The 27,141-nt window shown below is 45.1% G+C and overlaps 1 protein-coding gene across 1 annotated transcript in view; it reads left to right on the forward strand.

Moving 5' to 3' along the window:
• LOC129703284 (collagen alpha-5(IV) chain-like) overlaps positions 1-27,141 on the forward strand; it is a 137,480-nt gene that overhangs the window by 59,946 nt on the left and 50,393 nt on the right. Inside the window, 14 exon segments of the mRNA XM_055645629.1 lie at positions 283-342; positions 1,447-1,491; positions 2,233-2,286; positions 2,397-2,438; positions 5,615-5,702; positions 6,760-6,795; positions 8,022-8,177; positions 9,293-9,385; positions 12,261-12,344; positions 18,157-18,227; positions 19,566-19,757; positions 22,731-22,899; positions 24,164-24,256; positions 26,316-26,420. Coding sequence (XP_055501604.1) covers positions 283-342; positions 1,447-1,491; positions 2,233-2,286; positions 2,397-2,438; positions 5,615-5,702; positions 6,760-6,795; positions 8,022-8,177; positions 9,293-9,385; positions 12,261-12,344; positions 18,157-18,227; positions 19,566-19,757; positions 22,731-22,899; positions 24,164-24,256; positions 26,316-26,420 — 1,288 coding nt within the window.

The following is a 27,141-nucleotide window of genomic DNA, read 5'->3' on the forward strand; positions in this document are numbered from 1 at the left end:
GTTCACGTTATAGGAGTAGTATTCGGCCATTCAGCCCATCGAGTCTACTCGTGCCATTCAAGCATGGCTGATCTCTTAGCCCTTATTGATGACAACCGCTTATATCTAGTCCAATACAGAATCCTTCAGCTATTTTCTTCAAATTCTAAGTTGTCAGACTAAATAACAATGTATCTTCATCTGTACAGGTTAGATTCTGAGTGTTCATGGCAGTAGACTGTATCTCTAATACAATATTTTTGACAAATATTGTATTAAGAGGCTTGCTTATATATGTTACAGGGTGGCATAGCATCAGGATGGAAGGGAGATAAAGGAGATCGAGGAGTCCCAGGAGCTCTGGTAGGACATGAATTCCTGAAATGATCCCAATTCATTTTGACAAAGATTTCTGCAGTTATTATCAGACACCTTGTTCTTGCATATTTATTAATAATCAAACTTTAGAGATGTGCAAAAGAGAATTTAAAGGAAATATGTGTTGTCCGTCGATTTAATCCTCTCACTCGGCTTTCGATCATCATCAGTATTGCCGTCTCTTCTCATAGCACAGCAGATTATTCCCTCCCAAGTACCCAACAGGCCGTGTGCCATCAAACGCTCATCAATCGCTCATCAAACGTTAACCCAATCATTCCCAAGACCGTTCTCGCAAACCTCCTCTGGACCCTCTCCAACACCAGCACATCCTTCCTCAGATATGGGGCCCAGTCCCCAAGGGGACATTGTATGGAATATGCAGGCTCTTGCTGCGATTTGCAGGACCAATCCATCCACATGCCCGATATCACCGCCCACAATTCCCACCTACCCATTCCTACCTGGTTCAACTCAGTGGTTCCTTCTCGCAAGCCCTAGAACAAAGGTGAAGGTTGAACCATTACTGAGCCATGGGGGGAGTAGAGCAGAGTTTCTGCCCTGAAACACAAACAGATAACTCTGACACAAGGCAAGGCTGAGAACTGATCTTAACCTTCTGTAAAATGGTTTCACGGTTGTTAACAGTTTTCAAATGCGTCTGTCAACTAGCTCGTAACATTTATTCCTTTAAATAAATGTCTTTCCTATAAATGTCATTTATTCCTTATTTGGCAATACACAGTCAGCTCAATATGAATATGATATGGTTATTTATAACTCGCATGTTGCTATTTGTTCCGTTATCCTAAAATTATTGATCAGAATGTTCAACATTATTTCAGGTCAAAGTTTAACAACTTTCATTTTGAGTCATGTCCACCTGCCCGATGCTGCCTCGTTCTAGATTCAGTGTTCCAAAGCTCCCCCCTTTGTGTTTGCAGTCATATTTATAGTTAATGTATTATCATTGAAATCAGTCTGTCTCGATAACTTTCAATCTACAAATATTCCTTTTACATTTAATTTTCTATTGTAAATTATAGAATTGTAAATTGATCTAATTCATCTTTCATTTAATATTTGTAGGGAAAACTCGGTAAAGATGGAGAATCTGGAGTGACGGGGTTTCAGGTTGGTTCAAATTCCATTCACAGTAAAATGAAAATAGTCATCACTTAAGATTCTTTGCGTATGGATTTACCTTTGATAACCACACTCTAATTAAAGGTCCAATAAGTTACCAGTAACAACCCAGTTTCTGCCCCACCCCCACACTTTATCCCATTCCATCATTTTCTTCCCCCCTCCGCATTCCCTTCTTCCCATGCTCTCTGGTTCTACATTTCACTCTCCACTTTCCTTCCTCATCAGATTCCACCATTTGACTCCTTTTATCTTCCCACTCCAGCCTTGATTACTATCTTCACCCTTCACTCACACATCTGGCTCATCTGCCAATCTATGCCTCTACACCTGGATCCAATTTCCGGCTCTTGCCCCATCCCTTCCCCTTACCTCTTTATACCATCTTTCTCCCCTCTATCCCATCAGTGTGAAGAAGCATCACAACCTGAAACATCATTGTCCATTCCCCTCAGTCGATGCTGCCTAACCCACTGAGTTCCTCCAGCATGTTTAGGAAGGAACTGCAGATGCTGGAAAACCTGAGTCTACCTGTTCCTGTCTACCTGAGTTCCTCCAGCAGTTTGTTTTTGCTCTGCTAACTTCTCATCGGTTATGTTTTCACTCTCATTAAACACATCCACTCCCACAATGATATAATTTATAAGGATTATTGAAATTGTTAAAGTTGGTACTGATTGTTACCTGACCCGGGATGGAAATAACCCACTTATGAATTCTATGTCTCAGGGACTGAAAGGTGATCCAGGTTTTGCAGGGTTTCCAGGAAGACCAGGAGAACCGGTAAGTTCTACATGTTGTAATCAATTAACCTTTAATCAAATATCATCTTAATAATCATATATATAAGATAATTAATAATCAATAACATACTCAATGTTATTTTGCTCTAGGGACGGAAAGGGCAAACTGGTCGCATAGGGCCTCCTGGTTCAGTGAGTACCAGTCTTCAATTTAAAATCATTCAGCATAATACAATACTCTGAGGTTTAATTTCAGGAGTGGAATTCATCTCAGTTGGCATCTGCGAAGAAAAGAGATTCCCTTCACTGCTATGGAATAATAAACAGATTTAGGAAAATATTTCCTCTCCATCTAGTTTCTTGGAGTTCATTAACTGAAACGTTGAAAATATCACAAGGGATATAGTACAGCTTTTAGACATGAATAACAATGACATTTTAAATCAGCTATTGCCTGATTCTTCTCCGATGCATCATCCTGTGACATTAGTGTTTGGCTCGCATTTAGTTTAGTTTAGTGTCACGTGTACCGAGGTACAGTGACAAGCGTTTTATGTTGCCTGCTATCCAGCCAGCGGAGAGACTTCACATGATTACTATCAAGCCATCCACCGTGTACAGATACAGGATTAAGGGAGTAATGTTTAGTGCAAGGTAAAGTCCAGTAAAGTTTGATTAAAGTTAGTCCAAGGGTCTCCAATGAGGTAGATGGTAGCTCAGGACTGCTCTCTAGTTGGTGATAGGATGGTTCAGTTGCCTGATAACAGCTGAGAAGAAACTGTCCCTGAATCTGGAGGGATGCGTTTTCACACATCTGTACCTCCTGCCTGATGGAAGAGGGGAGAAGAGGGAGTGGCCGGGGTGCGGCTGGTCGTTAATTGTGTTGTTGGCCTTGCCGAGGTAGCGTGAGATGTAGATGGAGTATACACGGGAGGTATGGCGGGGCATACAAGACATTACCAACTACAGAGGCTGTGCCACAAAGTCAGAAGACCTGAGTGCGCCGCTGGCAGAAAAGCTAAATTGCTTCTTCTCCCGCTTTGAAACATCACAACAGCAGCCCTCACCTGCTACAGCCCTGTTCCCACCCTCACCTGGCTCCTGTACTACCCCACTCACTGTCGGGGAACACGATGTCAGACGGGTGCTCCTGGCAGTGAACCCCAAGAAGGCTACCGGCCCAGATGGAGTCCCTGGTAAGGTGCTCAAAGCGTGCGCCCACCAGCTCACTGCCATCTTCACCAGAATTTTCAATCTCTCCCTGGCCCAGGCAGTTATCCCTGTCCTGCCTAAAATCAGCCAATCGTCCCTGTAAGCGCATCCCATCACCAGCCTTAATGACTACCGTCCTGTGACCCTCACTCCGGTAATCATGAAGTGCTTCGAGAGATTGGTCCTCCAGCACATCAAGGACTATCTACCACCAGACTTCGCCCCCCCACCAATTCGCTTATCGCCAAAACAGATCCACACAGAAGACGCCATCACCGTAGCTCTCCACTCTGTGCTGAGCCATCTGGAGCAGGGGCAGAGCTACGTCCGGATGCTCTTTGTGGATTTTGAGTCTAGCCTTTAATACACAATCTTCCGGACATCCTCATTGGTAAACTGGTCACTCTCCGGTCTCCCCACTGTCACATGGCCTGGATTAAGGATTTCCTCACAAACCGGCCCCAGACTGTGCAACTGCCCCCCAACTCCTCCTCCACTCGCAGGTTGAGTACCGGTTCCCCACACAGCTGTGTGCTAAGCCCCCTCTTATACTGTCTCTACACCTACGACTGTAGTCCGGCCCACAACAACAACCGCATCGTCAAATTTGCTGACGACACTACTGTGGTCGGACTTATTTCAAAGGGAGACGAGGCAGCCTACAGAGAGGAAGTCCTGAAGTTGACAACCTGGTGCTCAGAAAACAATCTGGCTCTGAACACCAGGAAAACAAAAGAGCTCATTGTCGACTTCAGGAGGCACAGCACCGACTTAGTCCCCCTACACATTAACGGCGAGTGTGTGGAGAGGGTCAACACCTTCCGGTTTCTCGGCGTCCATATCGCGGCTGACATCTCCTGGACGGACAACACGACAGCGGTCATCAAGAAGGCTCAGCAGCGGCTGCACTTCCTGAGGGTCCTCAGGAAGCACAACCTGGACTCTAACCTGCTGCTGACCTTCTACCGCTCGTCCATCGAGAGCCTGCTGACATACTGCATTACAGCATGGTATGGCAGCTGCACCATGGCAGACAGGGAGAGGCTTCAGAGGGTAACCAGGACAGCGCAGAGGATCATTGGTTGCCCTCTCCCCTCCCTGATGGACATCTACACCTCCCGCTGCCTTAGCAGGGCAAAGAAGATCACCAAAGACAGCTCCCATCCTGCGTTTGGACTGTTCGACCTGCTGCCCTCTGGAAGGCGCTATAGGTGCATCAAATCCAGGACAAACAGACTCAGGAATAGCTGCTTCCCGAGAATTATATCTACCATAAATTCAAATCCACACAAGGCACTGACTACACCGCCCAACACGGACTTCCATCTGTATATATGTATATAGTATGTGCGCCGTAGAGATTTGTGCACCTATTCCCCCCCCCCCCCCCCATCTCCCTTCTGTTTTGTTTTTCTGTTTCTTGTTTTTTGTGTAAAATTGTATGTATGCACTGAGTACGAGCAGCTTTCAGTTTCACTGTACATGTATAGTGACAATAAATGGCATATGTCTATATCTCAATGGAAGGGAGGATGGTTTGTGTGATGGTCTGGGCTGCGTCCACAGCTCTCTGCAATTTCTTGCAGTCTTGGATGGAGCTGTTCCAATAACAAGCTGTGATGCATCCAGATACAATGCTTTCTATGATGCATTCGTAGAAGTTGGTGAGAGTAGTTGGGGACATGTCGAACCTCCTAAGCCTTCTAAGGAAGTGAAATCCTCCTACTGTTATTTGGTGGGTAGTTTATTCAAATGCCAGCACAAACATTCACCAATGAATGACTTCTATTGGTCTTGGATGATTCCATGGTTCCAAACATTGATCAAGTTGGTTTGCGACTACAGGTGCACAACCTTTTATCCGAAAGCCTTGGGACCAGACACTTTCCGTAATTCGGAATTTTTCGGCTTTCAGAATGGAAGATTTTTAGCGTAGATTTTAACGGCTGGCTCAGTGGTAGAGTGCTCGGCTCATATCCGCAAGGCGAGTTTGCGCCTCGATCCCGGCAGTTGCTCGATCGCGAGTTTGAGTCTTCAATGTAGTTTTTTCTTGCAGAATAGGAGAGAATAGGGAGGGTGCATAGTTCTGACAGATATCCAACGTAACCACACTGTATAATCTTCTCGTGACCCTGTGTCTTTTACGTTTGTGGCAGCCAGTGGAAGACGTCTGTCAGCCTTGTGTACAAGGGGAACGAGGGAACCCTGGACGTACTGGACCTAAAGGACAACCAGGACCACAAGGTGATAATGACTAAGTTCCTTCCATGTCAATTGATTCGGGAGCTCCAGTCTACTACTGCTCTCATAGTGGCAGATCTGAGGGGATGCACGTTTGAGATGTGCTCTTAACGAACCATTGGAGTATTAATACATTCAGCTTCAGTTTTCTTTTTTAAATTCATCATGCAACTTGCAGCCTATGAGGGTGCCATTTTGCCTCCTTTCACGCCATGCTGGAGGTGTGACTCCGGGGATGATTGGGTTAACTTATGAGGAGCATTTGATGGTTCTGGCCCTCTACTCTCTGGAGTTTAGAAGGATAAGAAGGGATCTCATTGAAACTTACCAAATAGTGAAAAGACGAGATACAACGGATGTGGAGATGGTTTTTCCAGTGGTGGGAGAGTCCAGGACCAGCGGGCCCCATCTCAGAATAAACTGTTATACCTTTAGAATGGAGGTGAGCAGGATGGTGGAATCTGTGGAATTCATTGCTACAGACGGCTGTGGAGGCCAAATCATTGTGTATTTTTAAAGTGGAAATTGATAGGTTCTTGATTAGTAAGGGTTATGAGGAGAAGGCAGGAGAATGTAGTTGAGAGGGAAAATTAGATCAGCCATGATTGAATGGTGGGGCAGACTCGGGCCAAATAACCTAATTCTGCTCCTATGTTTTATGATCTAATGATCTAATGGCAGAAGATAGTGTCAAAGAAGAGAAACATCCTAGTTTCTTAGAAATTAGATATTGCGATGCATACAAGGCAACAACTGAGGTTCTTTACAGTTACATCTGAAGCTCAGGGTGACATTGTGAGTGAAGTCAGCAACAAAGCTGCATTGTACTCAAAGCTAGGCTTGAATTGCAATCAATGGTGAGATTAGGCTACTGAATGTTACATAAACAATTATTTTGATCTAAATTTAAGAGGACTTTATATAAACTGTTAAGTGTTTCATATTTATTAAATTAAATAAAAGATTGTCATTTTCAGTTATAAGGTTTCCTAATTTCAGTTTAATCAAAGCAAACGTACCTTGGCCTGCTACTAAATAGTTTGTTTATTTCCGACTGCAGGTGCAGAAGGTCCATTTGGTTTTCCAGGCGAGCCAGGTAAAAGCTTGTATTTTGTTCCATTGGGAAAATGGATATCGATCCCTATTAACACGAGATGATGTATATCTTCAATGTCAGGCATTGTTAGAGTCGTATAAAGCCCAACTTATGTATGAAAACAGGCCCTTCAGCTTGTCCATGCTGACCAAGATGCCCCTTCTTAACTAGTCTCATTTGCCTGCATTTGGACTAAACCTATTGACCACGTGTGTTTAACAAGAAACAACAATGCGGGAATGTTTGTCGAAAAGGAAAGATGAAGAAGAAAGACTTTATTCGAATGAATGTTGCATTTGTATGAGAATGTGGCAATGTGAGCAATGGAAGGAGTAAGTCACATGGCCCCTTGTGTTTGCTCTGCCACACAATGTTGCTGCTTTACCCAGTGCTGACTTTGCATCTCGGTGTACCAGCACCTCTAAACAGTTCAATGACATCATTTCCAGCCACATGACACAAATGCTTATTACCGGTGCATACCGGCACCTTTTTGTCAACTAAAAAGCACTGATTTTATTTTAGTTTACTTTAGTTAAGGGATATAGCGTGGAATCAGGCCCTCTGACCCACCGAGTCGGCACCGACCAGCCTTCATCCGTACACTAGTGCTTTCCCACGCACTCAGGACAATTTACAGAAGCTAATTGACCTACAAACCTGCACATTTTTGGAGTGTAGGAGGAAACCGGAGCACCTGGTGAAAACCCAACGAGGTCACGGGGAGAGCGTACAAACTCCATACAGACAACACCCGTAATCAGGATCGCACCCGGGTCTCTGGCGCTGTAAGGCAGCAACACAGTGGCACAGCGTGGCCCCTATATCCCCTGATTGCCCAAATATCCAAAACTTGATCTACCTCTGATGAAATGACTATCCTCTTGGATAGAAAACTCCAAAGTAGCATTAGCTTCTGGATGAAAATAAAATTACCAGTCATCTCAGTCCCGTTTGGCTGAAACCTGGTGAAAAATCAATTTAGAAAAACGTGAGATGATCTCAGTGAAACGCCTCTAACTTACAGAGCAGAGAAAAGTTCAGGTGTTTTAAATTTCAACGTTCAAAACTAAACCATCCACACTATGTTGTATCCTCACTTATCCATCCATTTTTTTTGGGGAGAGGAAAATTACTTTGACAGGAAACACAGAGTCATGTTAAAAGGAAAGCGTGCTGATGATTGTGTGTTAACTTGCAGGGTCTCTGTTCCCAACTTTTGACAGGAATCTCCAGACGTGGGCCTGAAGGGCAGCCTGGATATCCGGGACAGGAAGGTCTGAAAGGAAACAGAGGTGACCCTGGGAAGATTACTGAAGGTCCACAAGGTCCTCCAGGCCTTCCGGGATCCCTCGGCCTTCCCGGCCCTGTGGGCCCACCAGGTACACTGTCTCTACTCACATCTCCTTCACTTCGAACACAGTTACTTGCGCTAACATGCAGAAGTTTGTAGATGCAAGGAACTGCATGTGCTGGAATCCTGAGGAAAACAGAAAGTGCTGGAGTAATACAGCGGGTCAGCCGGCATCTGGGAAGGGGATGGATAGGTGACGTTTGGGGTTGGGTCCCTTCTTCAGACTGATGCAGAATCGGAATCAGAGTCTGGGGAAGGATACTGTCCTGAAATGTCGCCTATCCATTTCCCCCACAGATGCTGCCTGACCTGCTGAGTTACATCACTTTGTGTTTAGTTGCAGACTTTTATGGTATCTTGAATTAATTCTCCTCTATTCCTCCTTTTCTACAAGACAGTGGAACAAAAGTGATGGGGCAGTTGCTATCGGATCAGTCCTCATCCACGATGAAGGTCCCCAAACTTTTCCCTACTAACCAGTTGCCAAATTTAGATTTTAGAGATACTGCGTGGAAACAGGCCCTTTGTCCCACCAAGTCCGTGCCGACCAGCGATCCCCATACACTAACATTATCCTATACACTGGGGACAATTTACAATTTTACAAAAGCCAATTAACCTTCAAACCTGTACGTCTTTGGAGTGTGGGAGGCAACCGGAGAAAACCAACATGGTCACGGGGAGAACGTACAAACTCCACACAGACAGTCGGGATCGAATCCGTGTCTCTGGCACTGTAAGGCAGCAGCTCTACTGCTGCGCCACTGTGCTACCCTGGCTTGCTATGGGTTTATACCACCTACTCACTCCCGTGCGCACCCCATTCACTCTACCTCTCCCTAGTCACAGTAAGTACTCTCGGATGTATAAATTAATCAGTGTGTATTTTCAGTCACAGGGCACAGTTTGCAAACCAATGCTGCCGGTTTCTCTTTGAGCGATGCCTGATATACGGGTTTGTGACTCATTCCTTGCTGCAGATCTCAGACAGGGCACCTGCAAGGTCACTGCACCCAGTTACCCACTCACGTCCTGACAGAAGTGTGGCTCAAGGGTCAGAATTAAGGCTTGGGATGACACAAAGTACAAGAGAGAGAACCAGCAATGAAATAAGCATGAAACATTCTGAATGATCTTTTCCAGGTGACATAATCTACGTGAAGGGGGAATCAGGAGCGATCGGCTCTCCTGGTCTAACGGGCTTAGTTGGTTTGCATGGTCCAAATGGATTGAAAGGTAAGCTAGCACCAAATGTGCATTGATTTGTCATTGTTGCTATTTTGTAGAAGGTTAAACCAGGGTAGCAGAACACAATACAAGTAGTGGTGAATTATGCCTCTCTAACATGAAACTCCATCAGGAAGCATCTGCATTTGTGTTGCTCACAGTTTGCCCACTGTTGATTACACACTGGAAGGAATAGTTTGACTTTATTGTCAATAAACACATGAGGTGAAGCAGAGTCACTGTAGGAGCATGGAACTGCAGATGGTGGTTTACACAAAAGGACACAAAGTGCTCGAGCAAATCAGTGGCTCAGGCAACATCTCTGGAGAACATGGATAGGCGACATATCAGGACAGGATCCTTTTTCAGACATCACTGATTGTATTTTGGCATATCAGGCAGGTGGAGTAATAGAATCATAGAATCATACAGCGTAGAGAACAGGCCCTTCATCCCAACTGCCCACGCCGATCAACATGCCCCAACTACACTAGTTCAACCTGCCTGCATTTGGCCCAAATCCCTCTAAACTTATCCTGTCCATGTGCTTAACCAAATGTTTGGTTAACGTTGTGATAGTACCTGCCTCAACTACTTCCTCCGGCAGCTTGTTCTGTACACCCACAGGTTGCCTCTCAAATTCCTATTAAATCGTTCCCTTAAACTTACAGTATGTCCTCTGGTTTTTGATTCCCCTACACTGGGTTAAAAAAAACACATTTAACCATATAACCATATAACAATTACAGCACACAGGCCATCTCGGCCCTACAAGTCCGTGCCGAACAATTATTTTCCCTTAGTCCGACCTGCCTGCACTCATACCATAACCCTCCATTCCCTTCTCATCCATATGCCTATCCAATTTGTTTTTAAATGATACCAACGAACCTGCCTCCACCACTTCCACTGGAAGCTCATTCCACACCGCTACCACTCTCTGAGTAAAGAAGTTCCCCCTCATGTTACCCCTAAGCTTCTGTCCCTTAATTCTGAAGTCATGTCTTCTTGTTTGAATCTTCCCTATTCTCAAAGGGAAAAGCTTGTCCACATCAACTCTGTCTATCCCTCTCATCATTTTAAAGACCTCTATAAAGTCCCCCCCCTTAACCTTCTGCGCTCCAGAGAATAAAGACCTAACTTATTCAACCTTTCTCTGTAACTTAGTTGTTGAAACCCAGGCAACATTCTAGTAAATCTCCTCTGTACTCTCTCTATTTTGTTGACATCCTTCCTATAATTGGGCGACCAAAATTGTACACCATACTCCAGATTTGGTCTCACCAATGCCTTGTACAATTTTAACATTACATCCCAGCTTCTATACTCAATGCTCTGATTTATAAAGGCTAGCATACCAAAAGCTTTCTTTACCACCCTATCTATATGAGATTCCACCTTCAAGGAACTATGCACGGTTATCCCCAGATCCCTCTGTTCAACTGTATTCTTCAATTCCCTACCATTTACCATGTACATCCTATTTTGATTTGTCCTGCCAAGGTGTAGCACCTCACATTTATCAGCATTAAACTCCATCTGCCATCTTTCAGCCCATTCTTCCAAATGGCCTAAATCACTCTGTAGACTTTGGAAATCCTCTTCATTATCCACAACACCCCCTATCTTGGTATCATCTGCATACTTACTAATCCAATTTACCACACCTTCATCCAGATTATTGATGTACATGACAAACAACAAAGGACCCAACACAGATCCCTGAGGCACCCCACTAGTCACCTGCCTCCAACCCGACAAACAGCCATCCACCATTACCCTCTGGCGTCTCCCATTCAGCCACTGTTGAATCCATTTTGCTAATTTACCAGATCTATTTCTCTCATATTCTTGCACAACCTCTATAAGATCACACCTTATCCTCCTGACCTTCAAAGGATAGAGTCCTAGCCTGCTCAACCTCTCCCTATAGCTCAGTCCCTCGAGTCCTGGCAACATCCTTGTAAATCTTCTCTGCACGGGTTCCAGCATAACAATATATTTCTTATAATTGGGCAGCCAAATCTTTTGATCGTGGTAGGAGTTCTAATTTTGTCCTGAGAAAGACTGGTGGCCTTGATTGTGTTAAATGTGTTTGAGAGCTCAGATCTAATGAAGGAAATAGCATATTGCGGTTGAACATCTAATGCAGGAGCAGTTGGGAAAATGTTCAGAGAGGAAGTGATTGAGGTTCACTTCTAATTTTGGAGAGCATGCAGGAAATTCAACTAATCTTCCTGACTCTACAGCAGGACATATCATAGATTCAGCCCCATTGTAGCTGCTTATGGCTGCTGTTTCCAAAAGTTTGAGTTTAGTTTATTGTCACGTGTACCGAGGTGCAGTGAAAAGCTTTTGCTGCGCGCTAACCAGTCAGCAGAAAGACAATACATGATTACAATCGAGCCATCCACAGTGTACAGATACACGATAAAGGGAATAACATGAATATCATTTAATGCAAAATAAAGTCCAGTGAAGTCCAATCAAAGATAGTCAAAGGGTCTCGAATGAGGTAGATAGTAGCACAGGACCACTTGCTAGTTATTGGTAGGATGGTTCAGTTGCATGATAACAGCTGGGAAGAAACTGTCCCTGAATCTGGAGCCTGGTACATATGGCCATTTGATGTTTAGAAACAGAATGACTGTTAAAGTGAAGGGGACCATCACTATTATTAAATATATAATCATATTCAAGTACAGCTTGCTGTAAGAATAACCTGCTTGCTGCAAGAATGTCTGTACACCCCTTGTACATCCAATGAAGCTGGATGTGGATGGATTTAGCTCCTGTTTGGTTCTTTGTACTTTAACCTCTGACACAACCATAATCTACCCATGCTTTTGATGTAAAATTCAGTTCAGTAATTGTGTGATTACAGGTGATAAAGGTGAAGCATGTGAAAAATGCCATGGACCTGCAGAGACTGGACCTCCCGGGGCACCTGGACCCCCTGGGGAACCTGGTAAAATGTTCATTGATGTTTGATTATGAATAAATACCGCTACCTTGGCAATAACCTGCTGGTTTACAGTATATATTGCATTTCAGCTGCAAAAATATTTCAGCTGCAAAAACACTATGCAACATAATAGTCTCAATTAGCAATAGACTTTGCAATGACAGTCACAAAATGGATATATAAAAATGGACCTCAAAATAATTCATTTCTTAGTCCCATTTTTGTTTTTTGGATCACTCCTAATCTCACAATGAATAGAAGAATGCTTGTAATATTGGAAGCATAGAGAGTTTATTAGTTTCAAGGGACAGAACTTATTCAGTGGATATTATGCTTTCCAATTGCAATTTTAGAATTACATTTTGAAGCAAAGAGAATGCATGCGATCAGCATTATGTTTTGACCATTACAAACTGCGGATTATTTACATAAGGAAATGTATAATAAAGAGAGCAATAAGGAGAAAAACAGAGAGGAAGTGATGCAAAAAGACTGAATAGCATTTTTCATTCTAATTTGACTTAATTGAGAGAACAACATTGAATTTTGAAAGTGATGAAATGTTGAGGTAACAGATGTGAGAGGCAAGCATTCGTTAAACAATTGATGTTAATTTTGGTCTATTCCTATCAAGCCTGAGGGAAATGGATGGGATTGATCGTTCATTTTCTGAAGGTACAGCAAGAAAGAAGGGAGATGGGGATGGGGGGGTGGGGGAGCTGGAGGGGTGAGATTAGGGTCGGTGTCGAGAAAGGAGGAGGAGCACAGAGGAAGAGACAGGGATGGCATTGCAACTGAGAAAGTGATTCGGGTGGGCGGCGTGACTAACGTCGCACCGGCCTCTGCAGTCCGTCTCGTTTTTTTTTTTGGTTTTTTTTGTCTCGTTTGTATGTAGTTTTTATTTAATTTTAAACTGGGTATGTGTGTGGTGGGGGTTGGGAGGACTTTTTAAAATCTTTCCCCTGCACGGAGGACCCAACCTTTTCCCTGTCGGGTCTCCGTTGTCGTTGGGGCGAGCACCGTGGAGCGGCCTCCAACCGGAACGACCTGGGGCTCCAGTCGCGGAGCCTGCGGTCTTACCCACCATCGTGGAGCTGGCCGAGATCGGAGCGGGAGGAGCGGTGGTGGCGCGCTGCTGCGGCCCGACCCGGGAGATTCGGGGGCTCCGGTGGACGGTGACATCGGGATCCCGCGGGTCCCTGCTGGGAGACCGCTTTTCAGGGCTTCCGCAACGGCGACTTCTCCCGCCCGAGTTCCGGGGTTGAGGATGACCTGGAGCGGGGCCTTACATCGCCCCGCGCGGCTTTGAATGGCCGCGGGATTTGTTAGCGCACGCCGGGGGCTCCAACACCAAGACCCGGAACGTGGCCTTGCATCACCCGGCGCGGCTTTATAATTGCCGCGGGACTTATTTACCATCGCCCGACGGGGGCTTAGACTCTGACATCGGGAGGAGAACGAGGAGTGCAGGGGAGAGATAAGACTTTGCCTTCCATCACAGTGAGGAGGTGATTCACTGTGATGGATGTTCGTGTAAATTGTGTTGTGTCTTGGTTCTTTTTCTTGTTTGTATGACTGCAGAAACCAAATTTCGTTTGAACCTCTGGGTTCAAATGACAACAAATAAATTGTATTGTATTGTATTGTATTGTAGAAGGGGTTGAAAGTACTGAAGAATATATGGAGGAGATATACAGGAAAAACAAGGAAATAAACCAAAATAAAAACAAGGAAATAAACCACATTTACCTTACAATCATGACTGGAAAATGTAGCCTATCCATGGTGATTCATTTTCCCATCAATTCCCACATAAAAAATTAAGATAGAAAAATAAATATTCAGTACTTTTTTTTCACAATTAAACATGTGTAACGTATTACTAAAGTCATGAATGTCCCAGAATTTTCAATTAATGTTCACTATCTTCCTGATTCCTGCAGGTACAGTGCCCTCCATAATGTTTGGGACAAAGTCCCATCATTTATTTATTTGCCACTGTACTCCACAATTTGAGAATTGTAATTAGGTATGTTACAAAACCTACCTGAATCGTCATTGAGAATCTGTCCCAGCCCCATGTGCGCGATTTTGGCGCTGTTTAAAGGGGGCGGGTTTAAAACGCGATTTTTACTAGGCTGTTGCAATCGAAAATGTTCAGCCTAGTAAATCATTAACGGAAAATCGCTGGAAGACCCCATCGCAAAAGGTATTATTAGTTTTTATGGCCTTGTATAATAGTTATAGTAGTTTAAAAATCACTCTCTAAACCCGCGACCTCTCGCAGCCCCAGGGTTTTATAAAGCAAACAATTAAAGGTATGTACGTTATTTTTACATTAAAAGGGGCTTCTTAAGAACCCTGTATATAACGTTTTCTATAGCGAATAGTTCATTTTGGGCTCTTTATATCCCGCAGTATTTTTCTGGGCATTTGAGGGCACAAATCCAGCGCAATGTGAACGTTCTAAACCAGCGCTTTCCACAGGAACCCAATAGAAAGCCGATTTTAATTGACTTTAATTTACAGCAATTGAACACAAAATTCCTTCCATTTGGCCTATAAATTAATGTAAATGAGATTTAAAAATCATGTTTTATTGTGAATTATTTGTGAATATTATTTGGACACAGGCTATTTAAAAATGTTAATAATTTATTAAGAAATGGATAGATGTTTAGATCTAGTAATTGAAGTTTGAAATTAGCTACAATTGGGTAACTAACTAATTATATGCTTTAATTTCAGGTCCTCCAAGTAAGATTATTTTATATTTGTTTCAGAATGGTTCAATCTATGATAACTGAAAATTTCATTCAATTCTCTTAACTTTTAAGAAGGTTATGGGCTTTTGACTGTCCTCGATCACAGCTTTTTTGTTATGTCCATAGAAAATTAATAGGGAACAAGATGCTAATTTCCGAGTATGAAAATGGCCATAACTTTTTTATTACTTGAGATATGAAAGTGAATTAGGTGTCAAATTAAACTTATTGTTATGCTTTATCTGATGGGATAAATTGCAGACTTGATTTTTTTAATCTCAAAATGTTGTAACATTGCTATTGTAATAGAAAAAAATCACACGTGGTTAAAGTGCACATTGTTAGATTGTAATAAAGGCCTTTTTAATACATTTTGGTTTCACCATGTAGAAATGACAGCTGTGTTTGTACACAATCCACCCATTTCAGGGCACCATCATGTTTGGGAAACAGCAATGTCATGTAAATGAAAGTAGTCATGTTTAATATTTTGTTGCATATCATTTGCATGCAATGCCTGCTTGAAGTCTGCAATTCATGGACATCACCAGTTGCTGGGTGTCTTCTCTGGTGATGCTCTGCCAGGCCTGTATAGCTTATGCTTGTTTTGGGGGCTAGTCCCCTTCAGTTTTCTCTTTTATATTCAGCATATAAAATCACAATCATAATCATACTTTATTAGCCAAGTATGTTTTGCAATATTTGAGGAATTTGATTGGGGAAGTCCAGAACTAGGGGTCACAGTTTAAGGATAAGAGGGAAGTCTTTTAGGACCGAGATGAGAAAATCATTTTTTACACAGAGAGTGGTGAATCTGTGGAATTCTCTGCCACAGAAGGTAGTTGAGGCCAATTCATTGGCTATATTTAAGAGGGAGTTAGATGCGGCCCTTGTGGCTAAAGGGATCAGGGGATATAGAGAGAAGGCAGGGATGGGATACTGAGTTGGACGATCAGCCATGATCATATCGAATGGCGGTGCAGGCTCGAAGGGCCGAATGGCCTGCTCCTGCACCTATTTTCTATGATTTGCCATACAGTCACACCAATAAAAAGCAGAAAAATACACAAAATACATTTTAACATAAACATCCACCACAGTGACTCCTCCACATTCTTCACTGTAATTGAAGGAAGGTGAAAAAAAAGTTCAATCTTTTTCCTTCTTTGCTCTCCCGCGGTCGGAGGACTCGTGTCTTCCGTTGACGGGGCGATCTTGGCTCCCGTAGCCGGCGGTCAGGCCTTCTGCTTCCGGGTAATCAAGCTCCCACATTGGGGGGGGGGGGAAATCTCAGCTCCCCCCGTGCCGGGCACTCTGACCCCGGGCCGGGGCTGGTCAAAACCTTCTGTATCGTTTGGAGCTCCCTAAATCGGTCTCTACCTGAGACTGCGAGCTCCTCGATGGTGAAATCTGCAGGTCGCGGTTGCAGCGTCGATCCCAGGCAAGGGATCAGCTCCGATGATAAGCCCACGGCCTCTTGATGGGTCTCGAAGTCAGTCCCAAGCAAGGCCGCCAGCTCCATGATGTTAGGCCGCAGAGGTCCCGGAGATACGATGCGGAAAACAATCGAATATCTGGCAAGGTAAGAGATTGAAAAAAAGTTTCCCCCGACCCCAATGCCAACACCCAACCAAACCAGAGAACATTAACACACACTTTTAAAACACACACAAAATAACAAAAAAAAGACGAAAAGACAGACAGACTGTTGGCGAGGCTGCCATCGTGGCGCCTCCCGGTGGTCAGGAGATCAAAAGGCATGCTCAATTGGGTTGCGATCGGGTGAATGACTTGCCCACTCAAGAATTTACGATTTTTTAGCTTTGAAAACTTTTTTATTTTAGCAGTATGTTTGGGATCATTGGCTTGCTGAAGAATGAACCGCTGGCCAATGAGTTTTGAGGCATTTGTTTGAACTTGAGCAGATAGGATGTGTCCATACACTTCAAAATTCATTATTGCTACTACCATCAGCAGTTGTATCATCAATGAAGATAAGTGAGCCAGTAGCTTCAGCAACTATACATGCCCAGGCCATAACACCCACACCACCGTGTTTCACAGATGAGGTGGTACGCTTTGGATCTTGGGCAGTTCCTTCTCTCCTCCATACTTTGTTTTTGCCATCACCCTGACATAAGTTAATCTTCATCTCATCATCCACAACATTTTTCAGGAACTGTGGTTGCTCTTTTATTTACTTCTTGGCAAACTGTAACCAGGCCATCCTATCTTTGCGGCTAACCGGTGGTTTGCATCTTGCAGTGTAGCCTCTGTATTTCTGTTCATGAAGTCTTCTGCAGACAGTGGTCATTGACAAATCCCCACCTGACTCCTGAAGAGTGTTTCTGATCTGTCAGACAGGTGTTTGGGTTTTTTTCTTTATTATAGAGAGAATTCTTCTGCCATCAGCTGTGGAGGTCTTCCTTGGCCTGCCAGTCCCTTTGCGATTAGTAAGCACACCAGTGCTCTCTTTCTTCTGAATGATGTTCCAAACAGTTGATTTTGGTAAGCCTAAGGTTTGGCTGATATCTCTAACAGTTTTATTCTTGTTTCTCAGTCTCATAATGGCTTCTTTGATTTTCATTGGCACAACGTTGGTCCTCATGTTGATAAACAGCATTAAAAATTTCCAAAGGTGATGGAAAGACTTGAGGAAAGACTAGGTGATGAGAGCTCTCTTATACCTGCATTAAGGAGGCAATTAAACACACCTGAGCAATCACAAACGCCTGTGAAGCCACGTGTCCCAAACATTATGGTGCGCTTAAAATGGGGGGACTATGTATAAACACAGCTGTAATTTCTACATGGTGAAACCAAAATGTTTAAAAATACCCTTTAATAAAATCTGACAATGTGCACTTTAACCACATCTGGTTTTTTTTCTATTACAAATCTCAAATTGTGGAGTACAGAGGCAAATAAATAAATGATGGGACTTTGTCCCAAACATTATGGAGGGCACTGGTCGAATGATTTGAATAATCCGTGCAGTTTCTGCAGTGGAATTGACTTTGTTGACACCACCTGTGTTCTTCCCACTTTAGGGAGCGTTGGCTTTTCAGGCCCAAAGGGAAATCGTGGTGTTCCAGGTGAAAAAGGAAGGACCGGTATCCTGGTAAGACTCATTTCATTTACCCCTCTCTTGCCCTTTGGCTCCCGTTGTCCTAATGTCATGCTGAAGATGAAGCCCTAGTGTTGATCTCTTGATTAGAATGACTTCAGAACACACCTCAAAGATAGACACAAAAAGCTGGAGTTACTCAGCGGATCGGGCAGCATCTCTGGAGAAAAGGGATAGGCGATGTTTCAGGTTGAGACCCTTCTTCAGAGTGATAGCTTCAACTAACCTCCTCGTCTTTGTGTTTTGCAGCCATAATTTTGTTGTTAATGTTATAATAGGGTGGTGAGCCACATTGAAGGGTTGTTGGGAAGAACTAACTCTTAACAGCCAGATTTTGTCGGATGGAGTTGCATAAAGTTGGTGATTAAAAGTGTTTAGTGCAACAGTCTTAGTGCTAAGGAAATCAATGAGTTACAAGTTAAAGTTGGATACTTTGTCACTATTACCAGATATTTAGATGGATTAACTTTCTACTGAGTACGACATGTTCTACTTTATTTTCGATCGTGCTTTTTATCACCATGTTCCTTACTAAAGCCCCTATCCCACGTGGTCTTGGCACGCTAATTACGCGACCTCGTGGTCACGTTGAGCCGCGATGGTCCCGCAAAGGTCGCACGTAACTTCATTCGCCCGCACAGCCGTCTGGAGCGCATGACGTCATTTGAAGATGGACACAAAATGCTGGAGTAACTCAACGGGACCGGCAGCATCTCTGGAGAGAAGGAATGGTGATGTTTCGGGTCGAGACTCTTATTCTGTCTGAAAGAAGGGTCTTGACCCGAAACGTTACCCATTGCTTCTCTCCAGAGATGCTGCCGGTCCCGCTGAGTTACTCCAGCATTTTGTGCATATCTTCAATTTTCTTGGCCCCACTCTGAGAGTAGAAGTGGGGGCGGATCAGGACCGCAACGTCCATGAGCCCCAGGCCGAGCTCGGCGATCGTTTGCCTGTTTCTGCTGCTGTTGCAAGTGAGATGTTGCGTCGTGCCAGGGTCTTGGGCCTGTCCCACCTTGGCCGTCAGTTACGCGACAGGCCATTGGCACAACTCCATACCCCTCCGCGCTTCTCAGTGGGACCGGCCCCGCGCGGCCATATGATGCCCGTGCGCCTCAGATACGACGACGAGGTCACGTAATTTGCGTGCCAAATACACATAAGTGGGACAGGCCCTTAAGGCCACGCTGAAAGCAATGAGAGAAAGAGGTACAACATACATACCCCCCCCCCCCCCCCCCCCCCCCACCATTATTCTCTCTGAATGAAATCTCCTGTTTTTTTTTCCAATCTTAATTAATGGATTAATTTTTTGTTCCCATGGGAATATTCTAGGGCTCTCCGGGGCTTCCGGGTTTCGAAGGAGCTGCAGGGCCGAAGGGTGATCCAGCAGGAGGCAGTGGTGAACAAGGTGGAAAAGGAGATAAAGGTGACCCAGGCTTCCCTGGAAAGACCGGAATACCAGGAAGAGGTGGAATTCCCGGGAAAGAAGGCCCGAAAGGACACAAAGGAATTAAGGGTGACCCCGTCAGTACATGCAACCTGTTACTTGTTTTTACCATTTGCTCACGGGTCTAATTTTTCCCTCTGAATTTTACCCGACAAAGGGCAAGGGGCTTATTGACTGGGATAAAGACAGCAGGGCTGCTCAGTGGTGCAGCCAGTAGAGACTCTGCCTCACAGCGCCTGCCATTTCCCTGCCCCTTACATTGCTGATTAACTAGGAATACACCTTTGGTTTGTATTACATCGTGCAGAATTTGCTCAAGGACTTTAATGCTATTTCAGTGTGAGGATAAGAATATAAAGCATTGAATACTATACCATGCAATTTGTGGAAGAGTTGAAATTTGGAGGCAGTTGATCAGGATCTGTGGAGAATAAACATGGGATTAATGTGGGATTGGTATAAACGAGTGTATAATTTAATTTAGGTTAGAGATACAGTGAGGAAACAGGCCCTTCGGTCCACCAAACCCGGGCCAACCAACAATCACTTGCACATTAGTCCCATGTTATCCCAGTTTCACATCTTACATACTAGGGGCAATTTACAAAGGCCAATTAGCCTACAATTCCATATGTCTCTGGTATGTGGGATAAAAGCTGGTGCACCCGGAGAAACCTCACAGGATCACAGTGAGAAAATACAAACTCCATACAGATAGCTAGGATCGAACCCGGGTCTCTGGCGCTGTAAGACAGCAGCTCTACTCCTGCACTATTGAGGATGATGGTCGGAGTGTAGGGTCAGTACTTTCAAACTGCTATATGTTTTAACCTTTTGCTCACTGGTCAAATTTCTCGATGAATTTCCTCTGACAAAGGACAATGGATTTTGAACCGAGACAAATAAAACTGTCCATCTTTCCCTAACACTCCCCTTCCAGGATGCAGGGGTCAGTAAGATAGGTTCTCTATGCCAGGCCCAGGCTCACAAAGGTGTGGGCAGATCACAGCTGGGTTGGAAGCTCCTGCCCCAACTACAAAGTAGCTTCATCAGTCACCTCCGAACCAGCAGAATTGGAGCAAAAACAAGTTATTGTCGACTCCAAGGAACCATGAGCAGAAGACAACTGAGGTGCAGATGCAAAGTGTCTTCATGTGCTTGAGGTTTTTTTTTCTAAATAAGCTTTATTCAATTTTTTTTAAATCTAGACTAAATGGGACCCGTTGGGTCCCAGTCACACGGGAGGCCCTGTCCCCCAACGCAACCCATTCCCCAACGCAATATTCCACCACTCACCCATAGCCCCTAACTGCGCAGGCGCTACTAATTTCCCCTCATCCCCGAGCACGCCCTCGCCCTCCTCTTCATGTGTGGGGGGGGAGGGAAGTGGGGTGTGTGGTGGGAAGTGGGGTGTGTGAGGGGAGGAGGGGTGTGGGGTGGGAGGGGTGTGTGTGGACGGGAAGGTGTAGTAGGGGGAAATGATGGTGTGGGGGAGGGGGGAGGGGTGTGTGTGGGGGGGGGGGTGGTGTGGGCGGGGGAGGGTTGTGTAGGTGGGGGGGTTGTGGGGGCAGGGGGTTGTGGGGTGAAGCGGAGGGGTGTGGGGGAGGGGGACGGGGACGGGGGGTTGAGGATGTGGGCCGGGGTGTGTGGGGTGAGGGGGGTATGTGGGTGGGGGGGGGAGTTGTGGGGGTTGATGGGTGTGTGGGCGGGAGGGAGTGAGCACGGAGAAAAGATGGGGAAGAGCTGTGGGCGAGAGGGGGGTATCACATGGGAGGGGGGGAGGAGCCATCGAGGGGAACCAGAAGGGTAGTGGCTGGAGCAGGCAGTGCGATGGGGACTCATAGCGGGCGCTGGTCGCTGGTCATTCTCCTCCGCCGGGATCAGAGTCTCCATTTTCCGTTTGGCGACTTCTCCGACTCTGGGCTGGGCAGGGTCTCCCATGCTTGGCTGTGTCTCTGACGTGGGGCAGCTCGGGGCTGAGCTGCTTCGGGTCCCTCCGAAAATTGTGTCTGGTTGGAAACCTCCGCCGGCTATCCTCAGCTCCAGTAAAGACGCGATGGCACAGGAATGAGTGGACCATCCTGGTGACGGGAAGAGACTAATCCGCGCGGCGCTGAACGGCTGGAAAAGAGATCGATCTGCGCATGTGCGTTTTTGAAGATTATTTAAACCTCGCTAACTTTTACGACATTCAACCGATCGGAACAAAACCGTGCAATCGCAGCACAGGAGAACGGTGGGTGAACTGGCCAAAAATCGTAGCACTATCGCAAACCATTTTAGCACAAATAGAAAGACGGCACAAACTGGAAGAGAACAAGATCAGAGTTTTAGTTACGTATAGTTAGAGACAAAACAAAAAAAAGAAGGAGCGGCATGGTGGCATAGTGGTAGAGTTGCTGCCTTACAGCTCCAGAGACCCGGGTTCAATCCTGACAATGGGTGCTGTCTGTATGTTCCTCTCGTGACCACATGGGTTTTCTCTGGTTGCTCCAGTTTCCTCCCATACTCCAAAGATGTACAGGTTTGTAGGATGAATGCATTCGGTAAAAGTTATACATTGTCCCTAGTGTGTAGGGTAGTGCCAGTGTATGGGGCTCACTGGTCAGCGGAGACTCGATGGGCCGATGGGCCCGTTTCCTCGCTGCATCTCTGAACTAAACTAAAACAGTGAAAATAAAATGTGTAAGAAGGAACTGCAGATGCTGGTTTATACCAAAGATGGTCACAAAATGCTGGTGTAACAGCAGGTCAGGCAGCATCTCTGTAGGATGATGTTTCGCCTTGGAACCCTTCTTCAGACTGACGTTGTCAGGAGTCTGACATTGTTGAGGAGTCTGATGAAGTTTTCCGACCCAAAATGTAATTGTCCACATTCCTAAGCATGAATGTTTGAAGGTGCTTTATTTGACATTTTTTGAAATGTTCATATCCTAACATTGCAGTCTGGATTCCGTATCGTGAAACATCAGTTTCTTTATGTATATCATTGTATCATTCAAATGTGAAGTCTATTGGCTTGTAATTTTAAAAAACTCTTTTATTTGCAGATGCGACATCCGCGACTGGGTGAGACGGGTCCTCCTGGTGCCCCAGGAAGCCGTGGTAGCACAGGACCCATGGGACCCCCGGGACAACCTGGGTTTGGTCCAACAGGTGCACGTGGTCCCGAAGGTGATCGTGGAGAATCTGGCCTAATGGGGAGTAGTGGTCTCCCAGGTTTGTATGTTAGTTTGAAATGGACCCGAGTTTAATTGTTCGTGCCAACTACAATTACCCCCTGGTCAGAAAGTACATGAATGTCAATATTAAGAGAGAATGGGATTGTACTCCACCACAATTAAGGATCTGGCCCACTTACCCGTCTTTTCAGCGGACTGTCTGCGACCTTCAAGCTCGGGGGCACTCGCCTGAAAAGCCGCGAGCTGGAACGACCGTCAGCGCGGGACACACACACACACACACACACACACACACACACACACACACACACACACACACACACACACACACACACACACGCACACACACACACACACACACACACACACATCGCAAAGGCGGGGGCCAGGGAAAGCAGGGGGGAGCGCTGTCTGAAATTCACACGGTGCAAAGCCAAGGTGATATCCGCGACGAACAGGAAGGTTAAATACGGCTAGCCCAGTGTACGGTAAGTGCTGTAAAATTAAGACTGCTAGCACAGTCTACGGTAAGTCCTTTAAAAGAGGGGGCGAGATAGAAGTGGAGACACTTTTAAGAAGCCAGACAACTTTTAATCAGCCAGAGATACACATCTGTGAAGTTTAGCGGGCATTTAACATTACCTTTTTCCTTGGTTCTGAAAACTCGTTTTTTCCCCCCAATTTTTGGTCGCGGAAATTTGTTCAACATGTTCAAAAATTTTGCGGGACCATACTGAGGCCGCGAATAGTTACCACCGTGCGGGAACCGCTCTCGACCATGAAGGAGACTCACCAGAGACCGCCCACGAACATGTGGCGACCAAGTGGCGGGCTTGTGGCGGGCGCAGAGTCTCCTGAACTCACAAATAAGGTCACCTAAGTGGTACAGGCCCTTCACCAATGACTAATTACCCTCTGACAGTAAATCACTTGGCTCACTCTTGCCAGGGCTAGATAACAACAGTATCCATGGATCTATCTCTTGCTGTAACTCTTTTTAAGCAGTCACGTGGTACATGCTTCCTGCCACCATGTGGGACTTCTATATGCTCCTCGTGTGACCTCGTGGGATTTCAGGGCCATCCAAGGAATTCCCTCTTCATTTTGAATGCTCTTGGGTCAGAGACTCTGAGGGGTCAGAGGGGATGTTGCATTTCTTCATAGAGCTTTCAGCACATCCTTCAATGGTTTCTCTCGCCTTATAATCTCTTCCTGTGACAGAGCTTGTGCGTGTGCTTTGGGAGTCTGAGCGTGCAGGCGGTGTGATCTGCTCAACCTTTCTCCAATGGTCTCTGCTCCAGGTCCAAAGGGACAGAACGGTGACTGCAAAAATATCTCAGGTGCACCAGGGCTTCACGGTGAAAGAGGAATACGGGGGCTGCGGGGAGCTCAAGGTAAGATCTAACAAGAAGAACAAAGTCAGTAATAAGCAAACATCACATTACTAAAAGGGAGAAACTCAAGTTAAATGTTCTAAACATTAGTAATCTGGCTTATATCAATGTATCTTTGAGTCCTCTGTTGCTCTCTTACAGATTTCTGATCCTCTGTTGGGTTTCCCATTCCCAGGGCTGTTCTTCCAGTATTCCTCCCTTTCCACCACGTGATAGGAATTGGGTTGTTCTTGTGCACACTCCGCATCCACTTTTCCAGCAGAGAGTTTGGAGACCAAGGCTTAGAATAGGACAGAGTCCAATGTTTTCAAAACTCAGTTCTTTTCTCTCTCTTTTTAGTTTAGTTTAGAGGTCCTTCGGCCCATCGAGTCAGCGCCGACCAGCCATCCCCAAACACTAACACCACCCTGCACACACTAGGGACAATTTACATTTTTACCAAGCAAATTAGCCTACAAGGCTGTGCGTCTTTGAAGTGCGATTGTAAACCGGAGCACCCAGAGAAAACCCACGCAGATCACAGGGAAAATGTAGAAACTCCATACAGACATCATCTGAAGTCAGGATCGAACCAGGGTCTCTGGCGCTGTAAGGCAGCAGCTCTACTGCTGTGCCACCGTGCTGTCCTGCTTCACTTGTGAACTTTTGCCAATTGCTTGATACTCACAAAGGGATGACTCAAACATACAAAACCTGTATAGATCCATCCACAACACTACGCTAGAACAATAGTGTTCACTATATAGCCAATTAAAGTTGGGTTTTTCTTTCAAACTCACAGTATAAACAACATTCTTGCAACAACAAAAGACAAAATGCAGGAAGAATTCAGCTGGTCAAGCAGCATCTGCAGAGGGAAACAGTGCAAGCTGTTTTTTCATAACTGAGAGAGAAGAGGAATAATTACCAAAATAAAGCAGTATGAATGGGTATTGGGACAAAGGCCTAGTTTACTTTAGTTTAGTTTAATTCAGTTGAGTTGAGTTCAGTTCAGACGTACCGCAACACATTGAAAGGCTTTTTCTGAGCTCTTATCTTAGGTTAATTATTTAGTTTAGTTTAGTTTAGTTTAGAGATACAGGGCGGAAACAGGCCCTTCAGCCCACTGGGTCCACGCCGACCAGAGATCCCCACACATTAACGCTACCCTTCACCCGCTAGGGACAATTTTTACATTTACCAAGCCAATTAACCTATAAACCAGTACGTTTTGGAGTGTGGGAGGAAACCTAAGATCTATGAGAAAACCCACACAGGTCACGGGAGAACGAAATAAACTCCGTACAGACAGCGCCCGTAGTCGGGATCGAACCCGGGTCTCCGGCGCTGCATTCGCTGTACGGCAGTAACTCTACCGCTGCGCCACCGTTACCGCCCAAGCAATGATGATTTCTCAAGCAATGATAATAGTAGTAAATAATATTGTCAGTGATGGGTTTTTCCCTCCTTGTATATATTTTTAGCGATATCTAAATCAGATATAAATGAGAAGATGGACACAATGTGCTGGAGTAACTCAGAGGGCCAGACAGCATCTCTGGAGAAAAAGAATGGTGACATTTCGGGGCAGGACCCTCCTTCAATCTGAAGAAGTGCCCCAACCCGAAACGTCACCCATTCTTTTTCTCCAGATATGCTGCCTGATACATTAGTTACAACAGCACTTTGTGTCTGAAGTAGGGTCCAGACCCGAAACATCATCCATCCTGTTTTCCAAGAGATGATGCCTGACCCGCTGAGTTACTCCAGCACTTTGTGTCTATCTTTGGTACAAACCAGCATCTGCAGTTCCTTTCTGCACACTCAAATATAAATGATTTTGGTAGAACAACAGAATGTTAAACTTCAGATTAAGCAAGGATGATCTAGATCGTGACAGCTGGACGAGGCTGGTTAGTTGGACGATCTCAATAGTTTAGAAACTCCATAGTTCTGTGATATATATCGGGGGCTTTCACAACATGGTGGTGCGGATTGAAACTGTTCACTGTCCAGCAGCAGCAAACTGATTCTGTGCTGAGGTGAGTGGAAATGTAAACCTGCAATGTGGTGTTCACAGGTAATCCTGGACCTCCAGGCAGAGTTGGGCCGCAGGGTGATCGGGGAGAACATGGGCAGAGAGGTCCAATGGTGAGAGGACCGCCAGGCCATCCTGGAGCTAAAGGTACATTTCATCCAAATGGTTTCGTCAACTTGTCTTTGTGTGTCTCACCATCAGAGTAAGCCAGTAAATTATTTAAAACAAATATGGTTAGTTGGGGTATGATATCGCAATAATCTGCTGTCCCTCATTTTACTCAGCTTCAGATATTCAGATGCTAATCATCGGAATCTAGAAGCTTGTTTGCTAGATCTATTTTTGTCAGACTTTGTGCAATACCAGAGTTGCAATCCAATTTTTATAGAAGCAGTCTGTTGCAATGCCATAACTTTAGAGATACAGGGCGGAAGCAGTCCCTTCGGCCCAACGAAACCATGCGGGCCAGCGATCACCCCGTATGCCAGCACTATCCTACAAGCTATGAATAATTTTACAATTTTACTGAAGCCAATTAACCTACAACCTACGCACTCTGTAGTGTGGGAGGAAACCGGAGCACCCGGAGATAATCCACACGATAACAGGGAGAACGTAGTCAAACTCCATACAGGCAGCAAAGTCAGGATCGAAACCATATCTCTGGCACTGTAAGGCAGCAACTCCATTGCTGCGCCACTCTGCTGTCCTAGCTAGTTGTAACCTAATATAGAATCATAGTTGTACAGCACTGATATGGGACGTTCAGCCTACTCCAAAATGTTGCATTTTAACCAACTGTTTTTATAATTCTGAGCAAATGTAACCAGTTTCTCTCTTGCCCCAAACTATCGATCAAATTATACCC

This window comes from Leucoraja erinacea, chromosome 14, assembly GCF_028641065.1.
Source record: "Leucoraja erinacea ecotype New England chromosome 14, Leri_hhj_1, whole genome shotgun sequence".
In the NCBI taxonomy this organism is placed as follows: Eukaryota; Metazoa; Chordata; class Chondrichthyes; order Rajiformes; family Rajidae; genus Leucoraja; species Leucoraja erinaceus.